A 21,808-nucleotide genomic window follows, 5' to 3' on the forward strand; every position below is an offset into this window, starting at 1 on the left:
GTCTGTGGTCTCGGCAAGGCTGAAGGGGCTGGGGGCTCTAGGTGGCCAGTTTTAACTGGCACAGCCAGAAAGAAGGTGTATTAATTTCCTATTGCCATTATAACAAACCTAAGTGGCTTAAAACAACACAAATATATCTTCCAGTTCTCTATGTTAGAAGTCTGACACGTGTCTCACTGAGTAAAATCAAGGTGTTGACAGGGCTGTATGCAGAGCCTTCTGTAGGCTCCAGGGAGCATCTGTTGCTTGCCTTGTCCATTTCTATAGGCTTCCCACATTCCTTGGCTCATTGCCCACTTCCTCCATCTTCAAAGCCAGCAACACTGCATCTCTCTGATCATTCTTCTGTAGTTATATCTCCCTCTGATCACAGTCAGGAAAAGTCTTCAGCTTTTAAAGACTCATTTTAAAGATTCATGTGATTAGATTAGATCCACTTGACTAGGCCAGAGTAATCTCCCCATCTCCACACTGGCAAAGTCCCTTTTGCCATGTAAGGTAACATAATCACAGATTCTAGGAATTTGGGTGTGGATATCCTTGGGAGCCATTATTTTGCCTATCACATACAAGTTGGGAAGAAAACCTTGAGCAAACACAAACAAGGCCAGCAAACAGGGCTGAGTAAGAAATTATTGCTATGATTTGTATGTGATTTATCAATTATTCCTTAAAATAGCACAGTACCAGAGGAATCAAAATCATAGTCTGATTAAGGGATGTAGAGTAAAGAATACAAGGAACATGTCCCCAGCCTCAAGAATTTGGTTCTGTCTTCATAATGTGGAGAGAAGGAGCACAATGAATATTTTTGTTTTTGTTTTCTTGGCACTGGGGATTGAATCCAGGGCCTCGTGGATGCTGAGTATGGGTCCAACCACTGAGCAATACCCCAGCACCAGCCCCTGAAACTGAACATTTTTTATGGTTATGGTACTTAACAAGGTCTTACTTTCATCAAATAAATAAACAGTACACATTTGATTCCAAAGCCTTGGTTTTTAATCCTACACAATACCATTTATCTATTTGCTTCAAGACCCATCTATCTTGTATTTCTCCCCAGCTCCATTCTCGCTCCAAAGCAAGTTCATTCCTGCATGTCTTTTCTGAGAGTTCACACATGTATTTCTAGGAATGTGCATGCAACTCCTTGTCATTTGTTTCTTCATGGAGCTTTATGCTTTAAATATGCCTCTCTGTTCTCATCTCCAACATGTATGAAGACTCCTAGGGCCAGAGGCAAGATAGGTCATGGTATTGAGTCATATCCAGTTTCAAAATATGGATAGATCATCACCTGTGAAACCTTGGCCAGTTGCTTGAGCACCATGATCTTTAGTTTCCTTAAATTGTGGGAGGTCAAAAATAGTTTCTGCTTCATAGGGTAATTGTGAGGATTAAGAGAAACGATATACGTAAAGTATCTGACAAATAATAATCACACAAAATTGTAGCTAATACTATTATCAATTCCTTACTTGCATAAAGATGCTACTAGAAGTTTGTCTCCCCGAAAGATGCTGATTGGCAACTTCTGCACCTCTCAGTGACATCTGTATGACCATCAACCATAAGTTAATTCACATCCTACTGTTAAGATGTGATTAATACTACCCAAAAAAAAAAAAAAAGTTTCTTCTAAAGGGTCATGGCTGCCTAAAGAACTAGGGCCTGATGCTTCTTGAAATTTGCTAATCACATCTGGTTTAGCTTTAGACATTTTCTGGGATTTTGCCAGCAGCTACGACATTTTAATGGCTACAATAAACCTCAAAGCCTCATCAAATCTTTGCTGTATGTGTGAAAATTATGTCCTCTTCAATTAAACATTCAATCTTGGTTCACACTAAGGCCTTATGGAGAAGGAGGTGAAACCTGAATGGAGATGTGAGATGAAACGGACCGCCAGGATTCTGGCCATCTTGCCAGATGGTATTTAGAAGAAAAAGAAATTCATTAGAGAACCCAGGGTCTGCATTTTCTTTAAATATTTACTGGGTACCTTTCATGTGTTAAAAACACTGGCATCTCTAAAGATTAGCAGGGCGTTTTTGTTTAAATATTCAATGTGTGTGGGGTGGGGGGAGTCATTTCCTCATTTATTTCTGTGGTACTTCGCGTCTTTTGGAGAAGTCCCATTCAAAGAAGAAAAATAACTGAGACAATGTTCCATTTTCCTTTCTAAGGCAACTCCACCAGCCTCAGAAGCTCTTGTATTTCCTTAAAATTGGCTGAGGAGTGTCAGTTGAGAGATCCAGAATAATACTTCAGTCTCCAAGATCAAATGGGGTGTACCAAAGCAAGGGCCTTGGGGAAATTCTGCCCATCTCTTCCCCTCATTCACACTTCCACCCACTTACTATTTATCATCAAACTCACAGGGATGTCATGGGGAGGCAAGAGAAGGGGAAAGATCAAACAGAGATCAGGTTTCTTCTCAGAAGTCTAAACGAGGGGTCAGGCCAAGGGTTTTATAAGGGCAAAGAGACAGAGGAGATGGGCATGCAGAGCTTGCCCATGGTGTAAACGATGGCTCTTCCTCCTCACAGCTAATACTTGCTGCTTTCCTGAGGACTGGCCTGGGCACTAATTCTGCCATCTTAGAGGGACAGAAAAAAACTCATATGTGATGGTCTGCTCTGCTTTATTATGATACACATCAAGCTCCTTGTCTTAGATAAAGATAAAGCTCCATTTTCAGGAGATTGATAAAAATGACCAAAAGTTCATATGTCATATTCCTGAACAAAGTCTATTCATTTGATTGAATTCACTCTCTCAGCCACATCAACAGGAGAGGAAAAAAAAAAAAGAGCCCACACACTTTTAAAATAATTTACAAGGTAAAAATATTCACTTGTAACCACTATCCTTATTTAAGCAAGTTTTATGCCCAAAGTAAAAATAAATGGTTCTCCCTGCCACCGGGAGCAGATCTTTCCTACTCTGCTTCCATTTCCAAGCTGTTCTCAGCCTGAGACTTAGGTTTCGGAGCACTCTTTCACAATAAACATTTTTAAAATGTTTATTTTATGTCTTAGTGTAAAAATATTCCTGGTTGAAGCTCTCCATTTCCTCAAGCTCGCCTTCTGGCACACCAGACCCCATTTCCACATTAACACACTCCCTGAGTCCTCCATGGTGTGCTTCAGGGGACTTACAGAGACTCCAAGGTAAGGGTTTATATTCCTGGACAAGGAGATATCTTCATGGTTAAAACATAAGACTCTAGAAGTGCCAAAGGAAAATTCCTGTCCAGGTGAGACTACTTCCACCTTTTAAAAAAACCAAGAAGGAGCTTTCAGCATTTTGTTTTGAAGAATCAGAAATATAAACTAAAATAGAATGTTTGCCGTGAGTCTTATTATTATTATTATACTCATACATAAACCAAATATACAAAGACCTGTGTGTGTGTTTATGCAAAGAGAGATGCAGATGTATCAAGCAGGAAAGTAACTAGATAAGAAAATTCTTGGGTTCTAACTGGGTAGACCTGATTAGAGTTCAGTACATCTGCTTCTTACTGATTGTGTGAACAAAACTTATCTAAGCTTCATAGTTTTCACCTGAAAAACTGAGTTAGTATAGTTCCTACTATTAGGATTGTTATAAGAATGATATGAGAAAAGAGGAAGTTTCCAATACATGGTTGGTGCTATCATTATTATCAAAGTTATATCTACTCAATGTTAGAAAATGTGGCTATGACAAAATGTAGACATAATAAGCAAATGATCAACATTAATGAGAGAGAAAGATACATAAATATAACTTCTCCAAACAATGAATGTAGATGGGCAGTTCCATGAAGGCAGCAGTGCATCATAAATGAACTCTGTACTGATTCTACCCTGTGAGTCAGATGTATATAATTCTCTTGGGTATTTTTTCAAAGCAATATTAGCTGCTATCAAAATAACAAAACAGTTCCTATTACCTTCCAATTGCCGCTTCAGTTTTCTCAAATCTTTTATGAGGTCTTCAAACTTGACTTGGGAGGCCAGAAAGAAATCTTGTGGTTCAGGCAGGGGGAAAACACTCTTTTCAGTTCCGGCTTCCTAAAAGATATGGTAAACAAAAGGACATTCTACTTCCCAATCATCACTTTCAGTTGAAATTCTAAAGCACCAGTCAGAAATAAAGAAAAACATTTTAAATTGCATGTTTAAATAAGAATCATTGGAACACTCTGCTATTCCTATATTTGGACTCAGTACATTCAAGCGCTTTCACATCTCACAGTGTCCTTTTTGTCTTACTGGCAATGAAGTCAGCTATGGTCATGTCGTTTGCAACATTCTATTTTGCCTTATGAGTCAAAGAAAAACTGCCAGTTATGTCTTGATTTTGGACACACTATTCCCATGGAACAAGGCATCGGGGGAGTGCATGAAGGAAGTTACATTTGAAGTCCTGGTTCGAGTTACCCACTCTATGATTAGGTAGTCCATGCTTGGGTATGACAATTGGTTGAACACCTACACATTGCTTTTACTTACCATTCTCTGCACCTTGAAGTTCTGGTATGTGCATAATCAATTTTTTTGTGTATGTATAGAGCTTTTCCAAATGTTTGGTTTCTCTTAGGAGATATTTTCTGAGGGCATGTTGGATGTGGTTTTTAACAAACTCCACAGCTATACATGATAGAGAATCCTAGCTGAGGAACATCTTAAAGGACAAAATCTTCAGGCACACTGAAACATAAGCTCTGAGCTTCAAATATCTCTTCCAGGCTAGCTTGCCTTCTCCCTGAGTTGTTTAATATAAGCTTTGTATCTTGCATATCTTAGGTAGCGTTCAGTTATTCCTGTCTCTACATACACTACTTTGCCAGCTTTCCTTCACATTCCATCTTCTCTACTGCCATTAGGACTAATTCCAAACTCTAAAACTGCTTTACAAGGCACTTTATGATCTGGCTTCTGTCTACATCTCCAACCTTACTTCTGCCTTCCCCCATCTCTAACTCCCTGTTCCAAACCTCCATGAACAGTGGAAAGGCCACAGTCTCTTGCCTCCAGGCCTTTGTCTATAAAGCTGTCCCTTTCCAGTCCTTCCCTGGAGACTCCCCATACCTTCTTGTTCATATTCATTCTTCATGTCTCCAACAAACCTCACTTCCTCTAAGACTTCCCCAAACTCCCAGCATTTGAATGTTTCTCTCCTCTATTTCAAGAGGCCTTGAAATTACATTATCACATATTAATTACTCTACTAATTAAAAAGTTGTGGTGTTAGCTTGCATATCATCCCCACTAGACAACAGATACTCCCACAGCAGGAACTGGGTCTTATTCTTGGTATCTGGCGTATCAATAACAAATTGGTGGGTGCTGTTACAGTCTACAAAATGCTGTTTTGGAAAGACTGTACCTTTAACAGGAGACACCTAATTTATCACCATATTTTCTTCTGGTTTTGAGAATTCCCTGAACCCTTCTCTTTCCTTGAAGGCCTTTACCTTCATTTGGGAATCTAGGAGATGGTGGCTTTCTGCTTTTAATCTGAATATAATATACATTTTTAAATCTCCCTATACTTTTTTAGTACTTAAAAAATAGTCAGAGCAGCACCCTGGTCTGAGTGCCAAGAAAGAACAACATCTAAGATGCTGACCACAAAAGCTCCCTCGTCATCTACACTGGAAGAACTAGAGCATGATACCGCTTTCTCTTTTTCAAACTTGTTATCAGATTCAGTCCTGGTTTTGACTTTTTAATTTAATTTTATTTTTTTGGTAAGCTACAAAAAAGAGAAGATGCTAAGAAATCAGGCTGGTAGCAACTCTGTGAGAGCTGGTTGATTAGAGTTGAAAAGACATGACTCTCATGGGTTTCTTGAACCTCCACAGACCTAGACTTGGACCTAACACCAGGAACAAGAAGCAGGAAGCCTGGAGCAGAAGCCACCTTTCCTCAGTTAATTGCTCAATACCATTAACCACAAACATCATCACTCATGCTCCTCGCGGGAAAGGATGGTTTCATAAATCATAATTCCACACTCTTGTTGAGTGAAATGCACTTTGCATGGTGAAAGCCAGGAGAGCACCACACAAATGCAGACTTCTTATTTTTCTTTGACTGGGCCCATCCCACACTTACAACTTTTCTTATTATAAGATTTCCCTCCATGAACTCAGTTCCATTGGGTTCTGCTCTCTTTACGACAGTAGTATTTCCTAGGTCAAGTCTGGCTTTCTACACCACGCACTGGAGTTGGTAGAGGCAGACACAGGCAAATCTGCTGATCTAGTCTTAGAAATTTTACCTCCTATAGAGTCTTCAGGGGCTGGGGATATAGCTCAGTCGGTAGAGTGCTTACCTTGCAAGCACAAGGCTCTGGGTTCAATCCCCAGCACCACAAAAAAAAAAAAAAAAAAAAAAAAAAGGTGTCTTCAGGACAGTTCTGCCATTCTGGTAGCCTCTGTCAGAGCTTGTACATATGTGACTGCTCTTTCTAAATTTCCTGAAGTTCAATAGATCTTTTGTACTCCAGAAATCAGCTTTCATCTTCTCACACTTAGTTCTTTACAGATACCATTTATTACACTACTGTGGATATTTACAATATATCCAACTCAGCAAGAGTTTATTGGGCCCTTATATTGTAGACACAAAAAAGGCACCAACAATGAATTCTGGATCTCAGGGAGCAATGCCAGGATGATAGTAACTGCTTTTACATATGTATAGATAAAGCAGATATGTTATCATGAGAGACTCAAATAAATGTCCCCAGGCTTCCCAAAGGAGGGCTTCAGTCTTCCTTTGAAGGTCAGGATATGAATAAAAACATCATGGAATAAGGAGCAGGTAGGGGACTGGGGATATAGCTCAGTTGATAGAGTGCTTGCCTTGCAAGCACAAGGCCCTGGGTTCAGTTCCCAGTACCAAAAAAAAAAAAGAAAAAGAAAAATAGGAGGAGCAGGGAGGATTGGACTAAATCACTTTTGATGATACTTTTTCCCCTTTATACAGATGATAACATATATAACATATTCATTATATGTAGTCATTGAAAGAAATAAGTAAAAAAAATTCTTACAGTCCTAACATTCAGAAATAATAAAAAATTTAATATATATTTTCCATGTTCTTTTCTCTATTTGTATATATTTATATTTACATACTTGAAATTATATATGTATGTGTGTGTATATATATATATATACATAAAATTTTGAAATGCATGCATGTAATTTAAAAGCAGATCAAGAATACTTGAGTGCCACCAAGTTTTTCTCTACACATTTTCCACAGGAAGCATGTTATTCCATTGTACAACCGTACCACAATTTATTTGACTTTAGTCTCTCAGTCATTAGACATCTAAAATTTTTCCAGTATTTTGTCATTACAAACTATTTACTGTAAGTAAAATAGTGATACAAACCCATACTTATTTCCTGAGGATACAAATTCCTAGAAAAATTATGAATATTTCTATGACTTTTGATATAGTGAGGTCAAAACCCTGATAGCTCATAGCACACATATGCAGCTTGACAATCACATGGCAACTTCATGAGGATTTTTGTAAAGAGCCCCTTTAGAGGATATATAGTTTACTGAGTCAAGGGCAGGCTAGATGAGTCCCATTTGACCTAGAAACCTTAACAGAGAATAACCTGATCAACTACAAGTGCCACTCCTGGGAAATGTTTGATCCATTCAAACTGCCATTCTATATCCAGTTGGCAATTTATATCTGTTTGTCTTTTGTAAATTAGCTGCTGTCTCTTGTCATATTTTTATGAGAAGGGATAAGTTATCTTTTTCTTCTTGATTCGAAATAGCAAATAGCTCAGTATCGATTATGTTGCAAATATTTTCCTCAGTATGTAATTTAGAAGTTGGCTTTAAGACATTTTTGAGATACTAAGTTTTTTCCACTATATATTTTTTACTCTAATGCATTCGAAGTTATCATTCTCACATATTATGGTTTTTGCTTCAGCTTGAATGCTTTGAAGGGACTTTGTACCTCAAGATCAGAAAACTATTTACCTATATTTTCTTACATATCTTTTGTGATTTCATTCTTTGTTTTTACATCTAATTCTTATTCTTTAAATTCTATTTTGGTCTCTGGAATATGGTAGAGGGGAGAATTGAATTTCTTTTTTTTCCCCATTTACTTGAAATTACTCATTTATCGCAAACTTAACACATTTATTGGGTCCATTCCTAAGATTTCTTTTCCATTTCAAGTTTTTTGATCTATTATTCTAATATTCCACACTTTCATTTTTGCCTTATACTTAAACACATGATTATTCTTTGTTATTTTTTAATCCTCATCAAGTTTTGTCCAATTATTCTCACGTACAATATTTAAAATCAGTTTGTCAATTTCTAAGATTGATTAAAAATTTAACTAGTATTTCCAGTAGAGATCACATGCTTTTTTTTTTAATTGTAGTAAAAAACCACATAACCAGACCTATTATCTTAATAAGTTGCTATTTGTACAATGTTGTGCCAGGTTTGATGGTGTGTACTTGTAATCCCAGAGACTTGGGAGATAGAGGCAGGAGGATCTCAAGTCTGAGGTCAGACTGAGCAACTTTGCAAGACCCTGTCTCAAAATAAGAAATAAAAAATAAAAAAAAAAACAACTGGGGATAATGTAGCTCAGTGGTAGAGCGCTAGCCTAGCATTCATGAGGTCCTGGCATGGGTTCAATTACCAGTAAGGAAAATTAGAGAGAGAGAGAGAAAAAAAAGGAAAAGAATATTGTTATACACCTGATCTCCAGAACGTTTTCAACTTATACAACTAAAACTTATATATTGATTGAATTTCAACTCCCCTTTTTTGTCTTCCCCACCTCCTGGCAAGCACCATTTTATTTTCTATTTTCGTGAGCCCAAAGTACTTATATAAATGGACTATGTAATTTTTGTGCTTCTGTGATTGGATTCCTTTCCACTTAGTATAATGTTCTCAAGGTTGACCCATGTTGTATCATATGACAGGATTTCTTTATTTTCTTGCAGTTGAACGATGTTACATTGTAAGTATATGCCATGGTTGTTTTATTCATCTGTTAATGGACATTTAGGTTATTTCCAAATCTTGGCTTATTGTTAATAATGCTGCAATGACCATGAGAGTGTAAGTATCTCTTCAAGATCCTGGTTTAAATTCTTTTTGATAAACACCCAGAAGTGGGATTGCTGGACCATATGGTAGTTCTATTTTTAATGTACTTAGGACTCGCTCTACTGTTTTCTATAGTATCAGCACCAATTTACATTTTCACCAACAGTGTTCAACTGTTCTAATTTCTCCCTATCCTTGACAACACTTGTTATGTTTTCTTTTTTTTTAATAGTGGGGGCCATCCTAACAGGTATAAGGGGATCTCTCTCTGTAGTTTTGATTTGCATTTCCCTGTTGAAGATTAAGTATCTTTCCATATACCCATTGGACATTTGTTGTTGTTTGTTTTGTTTTGTTTTGTTTGCATCTTCTTATGATTCTCAGTAAAACTTTGTCAATTTTTTCCCCAGGGTCTACACTTTCCTGGGTAAATCATATATATATATATATATAAAATTAATTGTGCCATTGGAATTTTTCTCCCAAAGGATCTTTTGATATATTTCTGAAAGGGAGAAAACGGAAATTTTATAAAAAGGCTTGAGTTAGGGAGAGCATCAGAAGTGAAAACACATTAGTAAGCAAGTCCAGGGTGTGTTTGGAAAACATCAGGTCTTGGGTTGGATCACAGAATAAGTGAAGAGTAATAAAAGTGTGGTTGTAAAAGATTGGAATTAAATTGGGCAGAGTCTTAATTTACTTGAAAATGGGGAAGTCATTTCTGTTTTGGGCAAAAAAGTGGCATCAGAGCCACAGGTAAATTGACTGCAGGATGGGATGGCCTAGTCTGGCACTATCTGGAGAGGGGTAAAGAGCTGGGAAGAGGTGAGCTAACTGAAAGGAAAGCCTTGGAGAGCTGAGGGAAGTAGGAAGGAAAAATATGGAAAGACATTGGAGACACCTTAGCTGAAGGACAGAGAAGAACCAAATAGGAGAACATGGCTTTGTGTCTGAATGACCCCAAATCATAATATCCTTCATAGAAATAGGGAAGAAGTTTGGAGGGGGTGGAATGATCAGTCAGATTATAGACATGCTGAGAAATCATTTGTGGGGGAAGGGGTAACAGGAATTATTAAAGAGCTCAAGAGTGCTTAGTTTGTCTGTTGTCTGCTGTGTGAAACGTAGGCCCTCTGAGAACAAGGCTCTGGGATCTTTGTTTTTCTTTCCTCATGCCTTAGGAATACAGCTTGCATGGCTACTTGTGCAGGAGTCCTGACAACATTTTCCTCTGAGACTTTCTCAGTTCATATTGATTGCTGTATTTCTCAACAACTTAATAACAGTCCCTCTTTCTTCTCAAAGTTAGGACTTCTTGTTTGGGGTTTAAGGAAAAGGAATGAGACAGAAAATTGTGCTCAGGTGGATTCTCACAGACATGTTTATTTCTACTAGTAAATGTGGCCCAAAGCAGAGAAAATGGGTTTTTGTTTTGATTTTCAAATTACATGTCAATTTATTCACAGATGTATTACTGGTAAAATATTGGGCTTTCTTTTACTGCATCTTAATTTCCTAAATTCTGTTCTATAATACAGAATTCAGTTTTAAAACTACAACCAGTTACTGAATGGATCTGGAGTTCACAGAGAACCTTGCAATCTGGTCAGAAGGTACTAAGGCAACTGGGGGTCTTTCTGAATTGCATTATATAGAGGATTGAGAATTACTAGGTTTGTGCCCTGGAATAACGCTTCTTTTGGCTTCAGTATTCTCATCTGTAAACCAAGGAGTCTGGAGAGCTCTCAGATTCTATGTCGGACTTGAAATCTATCCATCATCCAATTTCTGAATGCCAGTAATTTGGAAGAGTTGAAATCCCACTAGTGCAGCTTCCCACATAATGCCATTTCTTACCTGATCATAGTAACGGAGGTAATACTTCACAACATAGTCCACCAAATTAATTCCATTATCCTAGGTTTAAAACAGAAACTCAAATGACGATCATTCACATGAGATCTGCCATGTTATACTGTCAAGAGCTGAAAACAGTTCACGATACCTCTATTTGTGAGAACTGGTCCTAATTCTATTTGAGATGGGCCCAATTTTTCCCCCTCCTCTTGGTCTTATCCACTTTTTTAATGCCAGCTATACAAAGAAATGACACTATATTGTCCTTTGTGGAAAAAACTAAACAGATAATCTGTAAGACATCTGAGGCAATGGCTAAACAAACAAACAAAAATCCTTGCACAATATTTTCTGGCATAAAGCCAAGACAGAAGGGGGTGGGGAGGGCTAAAGGAACTGGGGACTAGAACAGAAAACCATCCCTCCCTTCCCACCTTTCAAAAAATGTGTGTTCTTAATGGCATGAAAAGCAATCAGGGCCAGCTTAAAAGGAAAACCATGCCACTTTATGACCCTGGGAGGCCAGGGCGAGCCGGCCCTCCCACAAGGCAGCCTTTGTGTCTTGTTCACAGGGGTCTAATTCTAATTTGCCTGTGCGTTTCCCCTCCTTCCACCCCCTTGCCCTCCCTTGGGATGCCTAGATATGGGCTAGTTGTTTCTAAAGAGGTTGCTCTGCAGGGGTGTGGAGCCAAATGATAATCAGGCGCAGAGAGTTTGACAGTAGACCCCAGCCCAATTGTTGTAGGCAAAAGAATAATTTAAATGCTCAGCTCAATTGGTGATTCAATGGTGCTGGTGCTCTGTCACTCAAGAATGAGTAAATTACAAGTAGCCAATCCTAAATTCAAACAGACTCCAACCTTTACACTAGGGCTAATTCCCAGTGCTTTTTCTTTCTTGTTACATTAGGAGTTCAATATCTTCCTTATCATGTATGCTAGAGAAGGAAAAAAAAAAAAAAAAAAAAGATTGGGGATTCTACCATTGAAAATAGGTCTAAAAAGCAAAAACTGTTCTTATTCCAAAGTCAAAAGAAAGCAATGAGAGAAAAACAAAATCGATGCTCTCAAATAAATGATTATTGTTGCAGGGATGACAGGGATAAAAGGAACAATCCACAATACTTTTTTTTTAAAATTAAATTAAAGCCATACAAGGAAAATGATGGCAGATCATAGGAACTCATTATGAAAAATGAATAAATACCCGACTTTTGACGTCCTTGAGTTTGGGCAGAATTTCTAAGCTATATCCATCTGCTTGTCCTCGAGTCCGATTTCCTCCATTCATATAATTTCCAAATGCCAGAATGAGAGCTAAGATGTCTTTTACACTCTTCATGTGCAGCAAGCCCTGCAATGTCAAATGTCAACTATTATGGTCTGAACCCCAAATGTACCCATGTCCATTCAATGAATATTTATTAGGTACCCAATAGGCTGTTTGGTGGTTTGTTACCTACATGGTTAACAGTGAAGTAAAAAGTATGCTTTACTAAGGCATAAGTATCTTTTAAATAAAGCATTAACAGCCATCATTTTCTGCTCAATGTAATTTAAACAGTTCCTATTCTAAATCTGAGGATTAAATTTCGGTATTCATATTTCCATTTGAGCCAGTTTTATTTTTAATACTTACCTTATTAAATAATTGATAAAAGGAAGCTGGGATAGTCAGGTTTAACCTATGATGACTTCTGAGGAGAAGGAAGTTCAATATCTTTTCAGGATCTGGTTTGGGTGTATGGATCTATGTAATGAGTAACATTAAATGTGTAGTAGCAAGTGTGGGTAAAATCCTCAAAGATAAACTATAAGAACATGTTTTTAATGCAATAGGTTATGTTTATTAAGTTTCTAAAATGTTTGTTTATTAAGTGTTTGTTGTATGTCTATTAACTTTTACAATTTCAACCTGCTTAGAATTTTTTTCAGCTCCCTATTTCATTTGTTCTTCCTCTTATTTATTATTATTATTAATTTTGTTTCGAATGCACATTTTCAAATGGAAACTTTATTTTTTATAGTCTCTGATGGCTTCATTTTCTTTTATTTTAGGGTAAAGAAAGAAGGCAAAATTTAGTTGTAGGCATATTTCTGTTCTTGTCTTTTGGGTGTGATTAGTGGGTATATGCCATACTTCAGTAATATTTATGCTTTCTTTATTAAGATCTGTTCTGTTTTAGAGGGAAAGACATTATGCCTCCAGGTGAATGCCAAGTACTACTGCCTCTGTAAGGGATCCCTGTTCCTTAAGAATATGGATCACTGTGTATGAAAGCCAAGAACTAGGATATCACTTTACAATCTACACCAGTGTGGTGAAGTCAATAGAAACCAATTTGCCAATTGCTTATTATCACAGTAAATTATTTCATTTTATTTCAAATCTCTAGAATCCTTTTATTTTCCTCTGTAGACACATTTCAGATGATCAAGTGCTTGGGTCTATAAAAACTCTCTTTTGCACTCTGGAAAATAAAATAGGAAACAAACCATGCTGTTTTGATTAGTTTTTAGTGGTCAGTTTGTACACTGCAAGATATTGAGAAATTTTTAGAAGAAATTTGTAAAAGCAACATTTCTTCTACCTCCTTCTCTTCTCTAGTCTGTACCTCCTTTTCACTCCCTCCTTCTTACACTCACAGGAGCACACACATATTCATATTTGGGCAGGATAACCATCACATTCGCCCTTACAAAAGCACATGTGATCTGAAGTCCAAAAGAGTTTCTACAAGACATTATCCATAGTCTCTCCCACTCCCCATTTCCTCCTTTACTCCCTGTAAGAGTAAGGCTAGCTTTCAAATTGAACAGAAGACGTACCTTAGAAGCTCGTGTGACAATCTCTACCTTTCGGTGCAAGGAGGTGATACCCTCAGAAAAAACAGATCTGAAGATTATGCACTGGGCACGTTCAGCAAAATTGGGGATCTGGGCTAACTCATGTAAAAATCTGTAAAAATAAAAATATTTTGTTTTATATGTGGTCACAGGATAATAAAAAGTGTTGATTCAAGATCCACCATGAGAATATGCCTTATTTGACTGTTTCAATTTAGCAATATTAAAAGGTATCAGATAGGCCAACTCACAAAATTCCAACAATATGTGTTCTATTGCTGGTAACAGGGTCACAGTCTTATGGGTTTCTATAAATTACGTTAGGAACAGAAAGTTACACAAGTATACTAAACAAGTTATATCCTGCTATCAGAACCAAATCAAACCCAAATAGAAAGCCCTAGTCTTTAGTTCATAAAAAAAAATTATACAAAAACTTGTTTGTAATGCAGTGCAGCATTCTCTAAAGGTATATTCATATGCAGTCGAAGCAAAGGGAAGACTTCAGGCAAATGTCTATGGTAAATGATAAAAAAAATTCTTGTGCTGAAGTGAGATTGCTACTATTTTTGCTCAATTACATAAGTCTATAATTATCTAATTCTCCATATGTGTTCAGTTTTCATATCAACTTACCCACAAAGACACAGTTCATAGCTCAGTAGTTGGAACAAAGCAGACACTCGTTAAGTAGACAAATTTAAGTTTCTTTAAAAATATGGCAAGACAGATCTAAAAAGCCAAAGGTGAGTACTGACCTACACACAGTAGCTCACTGTCTGAGCAGCTGGGCACTGGTGTCCTTTGCAAAATTAAGTTGGAAGAGCTACATACTCTCCAGGCCAACCACCAGAGGAAAGGGTATAAACTAAAAAGGGTGGAAACAGCTGGATATGAATTCAGAAAGGGAGAGAATCCACTAACTGCCATTAATTTCATTTTGGAAATGAAATGATGACTAACTGATATTTCTGAAAGTCTTGGTCAACTCATAACATCATTACCTTGAAATTTTGCAATCTCTTACCAAGAATGGTTTTACAGAGGAGCAAAGTTTGAGCCTCCCTCTTTCTATACCCAAACAAGTTTCTTGGCTTATACTCTGTACGTTCTGTGCCTTCAGAAATTTGGATTTTAATAAATTTCTAATTATAAGGTCATGATCTTTCTCCCCCCCTCTTTCTTAAATGACACTGAGATGAAGCAAGGAAGATTCATAAAAGAAAACACACCTCTGTTTTTAAGTTCTATAAGTGATAATTATGAAAATCAGATGATATAAAAGTAGAAACTCATAAAAATTCTGGATTGGGACAAAGATGAAACAACCATACTATGCGTAAAATATCTCTTCATAAATACAGTGCTGCATTAAACAAATGATTCATTTATCATGACTGTCACCAAGACTATGACCAGTTCTCACAAATATACGAGAAGTAAAAAGCTCATAGGCCTAGTAGCATTTGGTCCTATGATGAGACTTGGGGAAATTTATTTAGATGCTGAAAGTTCTGAGAAGAAACTTTCCTTCACTTCTACCCAATCTCCTCTCCCCTACCCCTACCCAACGTAACCATGACACATCATTCCCCAAGAAGAACCCAGAAGATCCTCAGAATATGTACACATCATACTTAAATGAACACAGCAGTGAAGTAGTCACAGAGACCACATGAGGGAATATACAGATCAACACCTCTCAGTGCACCCATGAAGAATGAAGATGAAAAGCAGGCAATGACTTATTAACTGACTCAAAGAGGAGCTTCAGGACAAACAGAAGACAAGACCATAGGCTCATTACTTATATTACTCAAGATAGAGAAAAAATAGAATTTAGCGCATCTCTAGGACTAAAGCCTGACTGCGATTAGGACTTGAACTGTGAAGGCCCTCAAAGATTCCTGAAGTTCCACTGCGTTCTGCATGGTAAAAAGTCTAGAATGCATACACAGAGTTGGAGGGGAGTGGGAAGTGGAGGAATTTTACATTACTTTTGGCTAGAATCTTATCACTGAAAATAAGCACTAGAGCATCAGCCCCTGAGAACAGTCAGCCAGTCCTTCGAGCATGTGTGATAGAATTTACAATGTGTCAGGCACCATGCTAAGACCTGGAAACAGGATTTAACTTACACACAATTCCTTCTTGACACCCTGAGAAGTAAATCAATGATTACTGTGGAGTGTGTCAAATGCTCTAGATGATGGGAAGTCACCAAGGGGCACTGATGTCAGTCAGAGCCCTGGAGGGTGCTGTTGGCTGGGTTTCCTGGAGCCCTATGCTGCTTGCGCATGTGTGAAGAGCTGTCAGGGAGAGCCAAGATGGGTTGAACATGCTCTGTGCCGGAGATGAGCAGTAGTTAGATGCTAACAAGGGTTTTATAGTCTAAAATGAGGAGTTAATTTTTTTAATGAAAGAATGAAGGATAATAAACAGAGAAGTGATACTTCTAGATTTTGTTTTAGACAAACACCATGGCAGTGGCCTGGCTGCGTGTAGATGACAGCAAATTTGAGGCTGGGAGACCCAAGAGACCACTGCTGTAATCTTCCAAGAGGGAAGCTAAGATGGTCTGTGGTGAATGGAGAGGGGTAAAAGATGGTACAGTTACTAAGGCAGCAAGAACCGAAGTACCTGACTACTCCCAAGGCATGTTGATAAGTGTCCAGGATGACTTGAGAGTTTGGGGTTTGACACATTTGATAGAATGGGAAGATACAGAATACTGGAGAAGAAAATTTTAGAAAAAAAATATGACTTTATATAACTTTCTGTTCAAAAACAGCCATGTAAAGGTTTGAGGGAAAGCACCAGAGCTCCTTTCCCATTTGTCTGGCAAAGTACCAGAAGAATAGGCTATTGAAAGTAGTTATCTGCTAAATAGCTTGTATCCCCAACTGTGTTTTATACTGTACCCATAGGTGCAGGGATAATAAACATTTTATGTATCTCTAGGCATAGCCTATACCTTGAACACTGGGCCTTGGTACTTAGAAATATTCATAAACTGATTTACTTTGGGGCTAGTCTAACTTTGTATTTAGGTTCCATAATAGAGAAGCCTGAAGAAGCCATAGAAGCAGGCTTAGTTTCACAGGAAGGACTGCAACTTCATTCTATATACATAAAAGAAGCTCTGTGCCTCATGCTATGTAGGTTACACATCCACCACACACTCCACTGGCAGGTGAAATGATGCTGCGCAGCCCTTTATTTTAAAGAAATTAACGTGGTTTATCATCATTCCCTAAATCTCCGAATGGTATTATCTGAGGTGCATGTGCAGAGGGTTGCACACACAGTATCATTTCATGCTGTACCCGGTGTCCTTCTAGGAAGGAGAACACTAACAGATCCTAGTTTGCAGAGGTCCAAGATAGCTGTGGACCACCCCAGTGAAGCATTCCAACAGATGTAAATGGCATCCTCATTCAAGGCCACAGTAGGTGCATTAGACCTAGCCAATCCCAGTGGAGACTCACCTCAGTGCCACCATCTCAGAGGAGAATACAAAGGATACAAAGGGAGTCAAGGGCCATCCCTAGAGGAAGTGGCTCTCAGACGGCCAGGTCCCACGCAGACAACACCTCTGTGGGGAATGACTTTCCAAATCTGGCACTGGGGTGTAGGGGAGTTGATGAGGTGAGTGATGAGACCAGTCCCGCCATGCTATGATTTATAGGACTGGGCACCACAGTGTTCTTAGGAAACTGTAATGCTAACTATAAATGATTCATATTTTCCAGGATGTAAAACATGCTTATAGTTCACTCTCTTGGAGTTAATAGCAAATAAGTTGCCAGAGAATCAGAATTTGGCATAAATGAAACAAATGCTGGACTGTACAGGAGGTCCAGAGCAAAGGTTAAATGCACTAAGGTCCCAGGGCCCCACCTCTCCACACCTCACCCTCCACCACCTGAGCCCACGCACATCTCTTCACCAGCACAACCTGATGGTCCTCTTTGCTGTCAGTAATAGCTGTGAGTGTCCAGGAAGTCAGCACAGTGACCATTTACTAACTTTAAAATTGCTTTTCTAGCTGGGTGCAGTGGTGAATGCCTGTAATTCCAGTGACTTGGGAGGCTAGCACAGGAGGATGGTAAGTTTGAGGTCAGCTTCAGCAGCTAAGCAAGACCCTGTCTTGAAATTAAAATAAATTTTAAAAGGGGTTGGGGGTTGGGAGCATGATTCAGTGGTAAAGGGCCCCTGGGTTCAATCCCTAGTACTATAAATATATAAATAAGCATTGCTCTTCTACCTAGATCATCAGTAGAAAAAACAGGAATAATAAGTTGCCTGCTAACTACCTGCCATCATTGTTATACACCTTGGCAATTAGTCTTAAGAAGTAAAGCTAGAAGGCAGAGCACAAGAGGAAAAGGGAAATACTCCTGTGGCAGAAACACAAAGCCTCTCCCCAACTGCTCATTTCACCTGTCACCATCCCCATAGCTTGTGCAGGTTTTGCTGAGTGGGTGAGGGGTCAGCAAATTACAAACCATGGGCCAAAGCCAACCTGTCATGTATTTTGCTATGGCTCATGAACTAAGAATGGTTCTCATACTTTTAAATGGTTGAAAAAAAAAGAAGCATAACATTTTATGGCACATAAAAGCGATATGAAATTCAAATTTCAATATTCCTAATGTTATGGTTTAATATTAGGTATCCCCCAAAGCTCATGTGTGAGACAATGCAAGAAAGTTTAGAGATGAAATGATTGGGTTATAAAAGGCTTAACCTAATCAGTGCATTAATCCCCTGATAAGGATTAACTGGGTGGTAACTATAGGCGGGAAGAGTGTAGCTGGAGGTGGTGGTCTCTGAGGGCATGTTTATATTTTGTCCTTGTTGAGCGGAGCTCTCTCTCTGCTTTTTGGTGACCATGTCCTGACCTGCTTTCTTCCACCACACCCTTCCACCATGATATTCTGCCTCACTTGAGCCCAGAGGAATGGAGTCAGCCATCTATGAACTGAGACCTCTGAAACCAAAAAATAAACATTTTTTGTGAGCCAAAAAATAAACGTTTCCTCCTCCAAAATTGTTCTTGTCAGGTTCTTTGGTCACAGCAGTTAAAAAGCTGACTAAAATACCTAAGTAAAATTTTATTTGGGCACAGTCATGTTCATTTGTATATGTATTATCTATGGTTGCTTCTGTACTACAATGGCAGACTTGAGTAAGTTGTGACAGATTCCTTGGTCTACAAAGCCTAAAAGACTTCCTTACTATCTGGTCTGTCACTGGAAAGTTTGCCAACTCCAGGCTTAGAGCTGAGTTTCACTACACAACTTGGCATAACCAACCCTACCCAAATTGTTGATGAGCCCAACTGTTCCCAAATACCACCCCTCCCTGGTCTTGTCAGGGTCTAAATATCCCATTATTAGTCACTTCACTTTCAGTCATTAGCACCTTAACAGGAATTCATTTATGGTATGAGGAAACATGACTTGGGAATGAGCTGCAGAATCAGCTGGGGTGGGAGCAGGTGGGGAGGGTGGCTCTGGTCAGTGGAGCAGAAAGGCAGTGGAATCCCATTTGAACAAATTTGCAGCATTCCTAGGGTTCGTGAAATAGCTTTTAGAGAGAGGGTTAAAACTCTGTGTGAGAAGAACTCGTCCAAGGTTCCCAAAACATTAGGAAGGTTGTCAGTAACTGAACAGACCTAGACATCTCTCCCCACCTACATCCCTTCTCGCATTAGAGGTGTTTTTCTGGGTCTGAATGTCCAGGCATCCACTCGAGTGGGACATCCTGGGGACTCAAGGACAAGGCAGGAAGGCTGCAGCACAAGCCACAGAACTTTGGATGTCTGTGGTTCTGTACTAAATCCAATAACTCCATTTCCTGTGTCATTTCTGTACCTGCCTTGCCTCTAGATTGAGAGAGCTGACCTGAATTAGACAGGAAGCATTCAAGATAGATAGCAACAGGCACAACAGACCCTGTCCATTCAAAATCAGATCTAAGGCCCTGAAAGGGTGGTTGGGCCCACGGGCTGCAGGACCCCAGGAACAAGTCTATGGCTTGCAGACCCCAAGGGCCCAGCCAAGAACTCAGTTATGCACCAGAGTTCTGGGTTTCAAAGCATGAGAAATGACATCCCAAAGTACAGAGCAAGTAACTACAGTGAGTGGAGTGAAGAACAAACCCACACAGGATGAGGATGGGAAAGTAACATTGAACTTGGGCAGAACAAGTGAAGTTTTGGGGAAAGCTGGAAAATTTAAGTCACATTTACTGAATATGACATTTAAGAAAATCAGTTTGATAATTCTGGGACTCCAATATCTTTTTCACTATATCGGTAAAACCTTAAACAAAGTAATACCTTCTTCCTTCCTCACTTACTAAACTTAAAATGTTTAGTCTAGAAGGAATTAAAAAGTTGCTAAACCAACCAAGGGGAATCACGTGGGGTGGGAGCGGGTGGTGGGGTGATATGCGCTGTATGCAGTAGCACAAATCTCAGTGCTGCTCTTCCTGGCAGCCGGGTCACTGTGCTGTATGCAACAGGTCATGGGAATGACAGTGTTGTAATTCAGTTCACTGTACAATTTAGACTTGAATATTCAAAATGGGGAGGCAGGGAGTTAGAGACTACAGTTTTTCTTTTGGATTAACAGAAAACCATTTTAGTGTCCTTACTGTTCAGGTTTGTCCAGCAGCTTTAATTCTTCTTCTTTGGATGTCTCATAGTACTTTCGTATTTTAACCAACTCATCCTCTTGGCCTCTCTGCATTGAAACAGAAAACAAACAAAACTAAATGTATAGTGAGAAATCCATCTATGGCAGTAGGTCGCAAAGTGTGGTCCCCAGACCTGCAGCATCAGCATCACCTGCTGGATCCAGTATGTTTCAAGCCCCTTCTCCAACAAGACTCCCCTTTCTTGGTCTAGCGATTTGTTAATTCTTTCTAGATGAAACATTTTAACCAAAAGGGTAACTGAGGAAGGAAGAAGGCATTAATCTTTTAAGGTTTTGTCCTCGTTGATGTTGCTGAGGTCCACTGTTAGCAATGCAAATTGTCAGTCCCACCCCAAACATAAGAAACACCAGGGGTTGGCCCAGAAAACCCTCTAGATAATTTTGATGGATGCTAATGTTCAGAATGACTGGCTAATGCAAATGGTCATAACCAGTACACTCAGCCAGATGCAGAAATCAGGACATTTGATTGCTATCGTCAATTCCCTGTAAGGAGATAAAGGGCAAGTAATCCTTAGTCTTTGCTTATATCCTCTTGGAACAGCTTCAATTTCCAGAGGCTTCCCACTCCATTATGTGCAGTCACCATCCCTTTTTCTGAATTTCATAAGAACTGTTTCCACAACTTTTTTTTTTTTTTTTTTTTACATTTAATCACACACTTTCTCCATTTATCCAACTATTTCAGTTGTGTGCAGCTTGCCTCTATTGTGTGTGTGTGTTAACAAGTACCATCCACGGGCACAGTCCTGGAGCCTAGAGTAACAAAAGTCATTTGGACAGTACTTTGCTTTTGATATTCTTTTAATATCAGTAAGGTATCCTCATTTCATAGGTAATTCCACTGAGGCTCACACTAAGCTATTAGTAAAGGGCTTTTGACTTGGAGTCCCTCTGCCTCCTGCTACACCACACGACCTCCAGGTACTTAACAAGTGTAGGATTAACTTCCCATGGCCTGGTATTTGTGTACCTTTGGGTTTATTAATGAAAGTTTTATTAATAAAAACATGAGAACTTCCCACCTCGTTGTACTAAATAGCTTCTGATATACAAAGGATATGAAATGAGCAGGGAATTGTCAATCCCACAGACCTATAATATTAAACTATGGAAATTTTCTTTAAGAGATTTTAAGGTCCCAGGGAACATAAATATTAAAATGAATCATCTTTTGAGTTGAGTTGTCCACAGCATACCATAGAGTCCCAGGCAGCTCCCTGGGAAATACCATTACTTAAGAGAATCTCATTGAATTTATGTT

At 38.8% G+C, this 21,808-nt stretch overlaps 1 protein-coding gene across 3 annotated transcripts in view; it reads right to left on the bottom strand.

Annotated features, from left to right (window-relative positions):
• The window catches only part of Fmn1 (formin 1), a 364,027-nt gene that overhangs the window by 120,548 nt on the left and 221,671 nt on the right, over window positions 1-21,808 (bottom strand). For 2 of the 3 annotated variants that reach the window (XM_047540773.1, XM_047540776.1), the window contains 5 exons: window positions 20,483-20,571; window positions 13,802-13,931; window positions 12,180-12,326; window positions 10,974-11,033; window positions 3,944-4,064 (listed from right to left, as the gene is read on the bottom strand). In XM_047540773.1, the coding sequence (XP_047396729.1) occupies window positions 3,944-4,064; window positions 10,974-11,033; window positions 12,180-12,326; window positions 13,802-13,931; window positions 20,483-20,571 (547 nt within the window). Of the gene's footprint in view, window positions 1-3,149; window positions 3,279-3,943; window positions 4,065-10,973; window positions 11,034-12,179; window positions 12,327-13,801; window positions 13,932-20,482; window positions 20,572-21,808 lie in introns of those variants that run through there. The other variant, XM_047540774.1, reaches the window with a different exon arrangement.

The sequence above is a fragment of the Sciurus carolinensis genome, chromosome 2 (genome assembly GCF_902686445.1).
Source record: "Sciurus carolinensis chromosome 2, mSciCar1.2, whole genome shotgun sequence".
In the NCBI taxonomy this organism is placed as follows: Eukaryota; Metazoa; Chordata; class Mammalia; order Rodentia; family Sciuridae; genus Sciurus; species Sciurus carolinensis.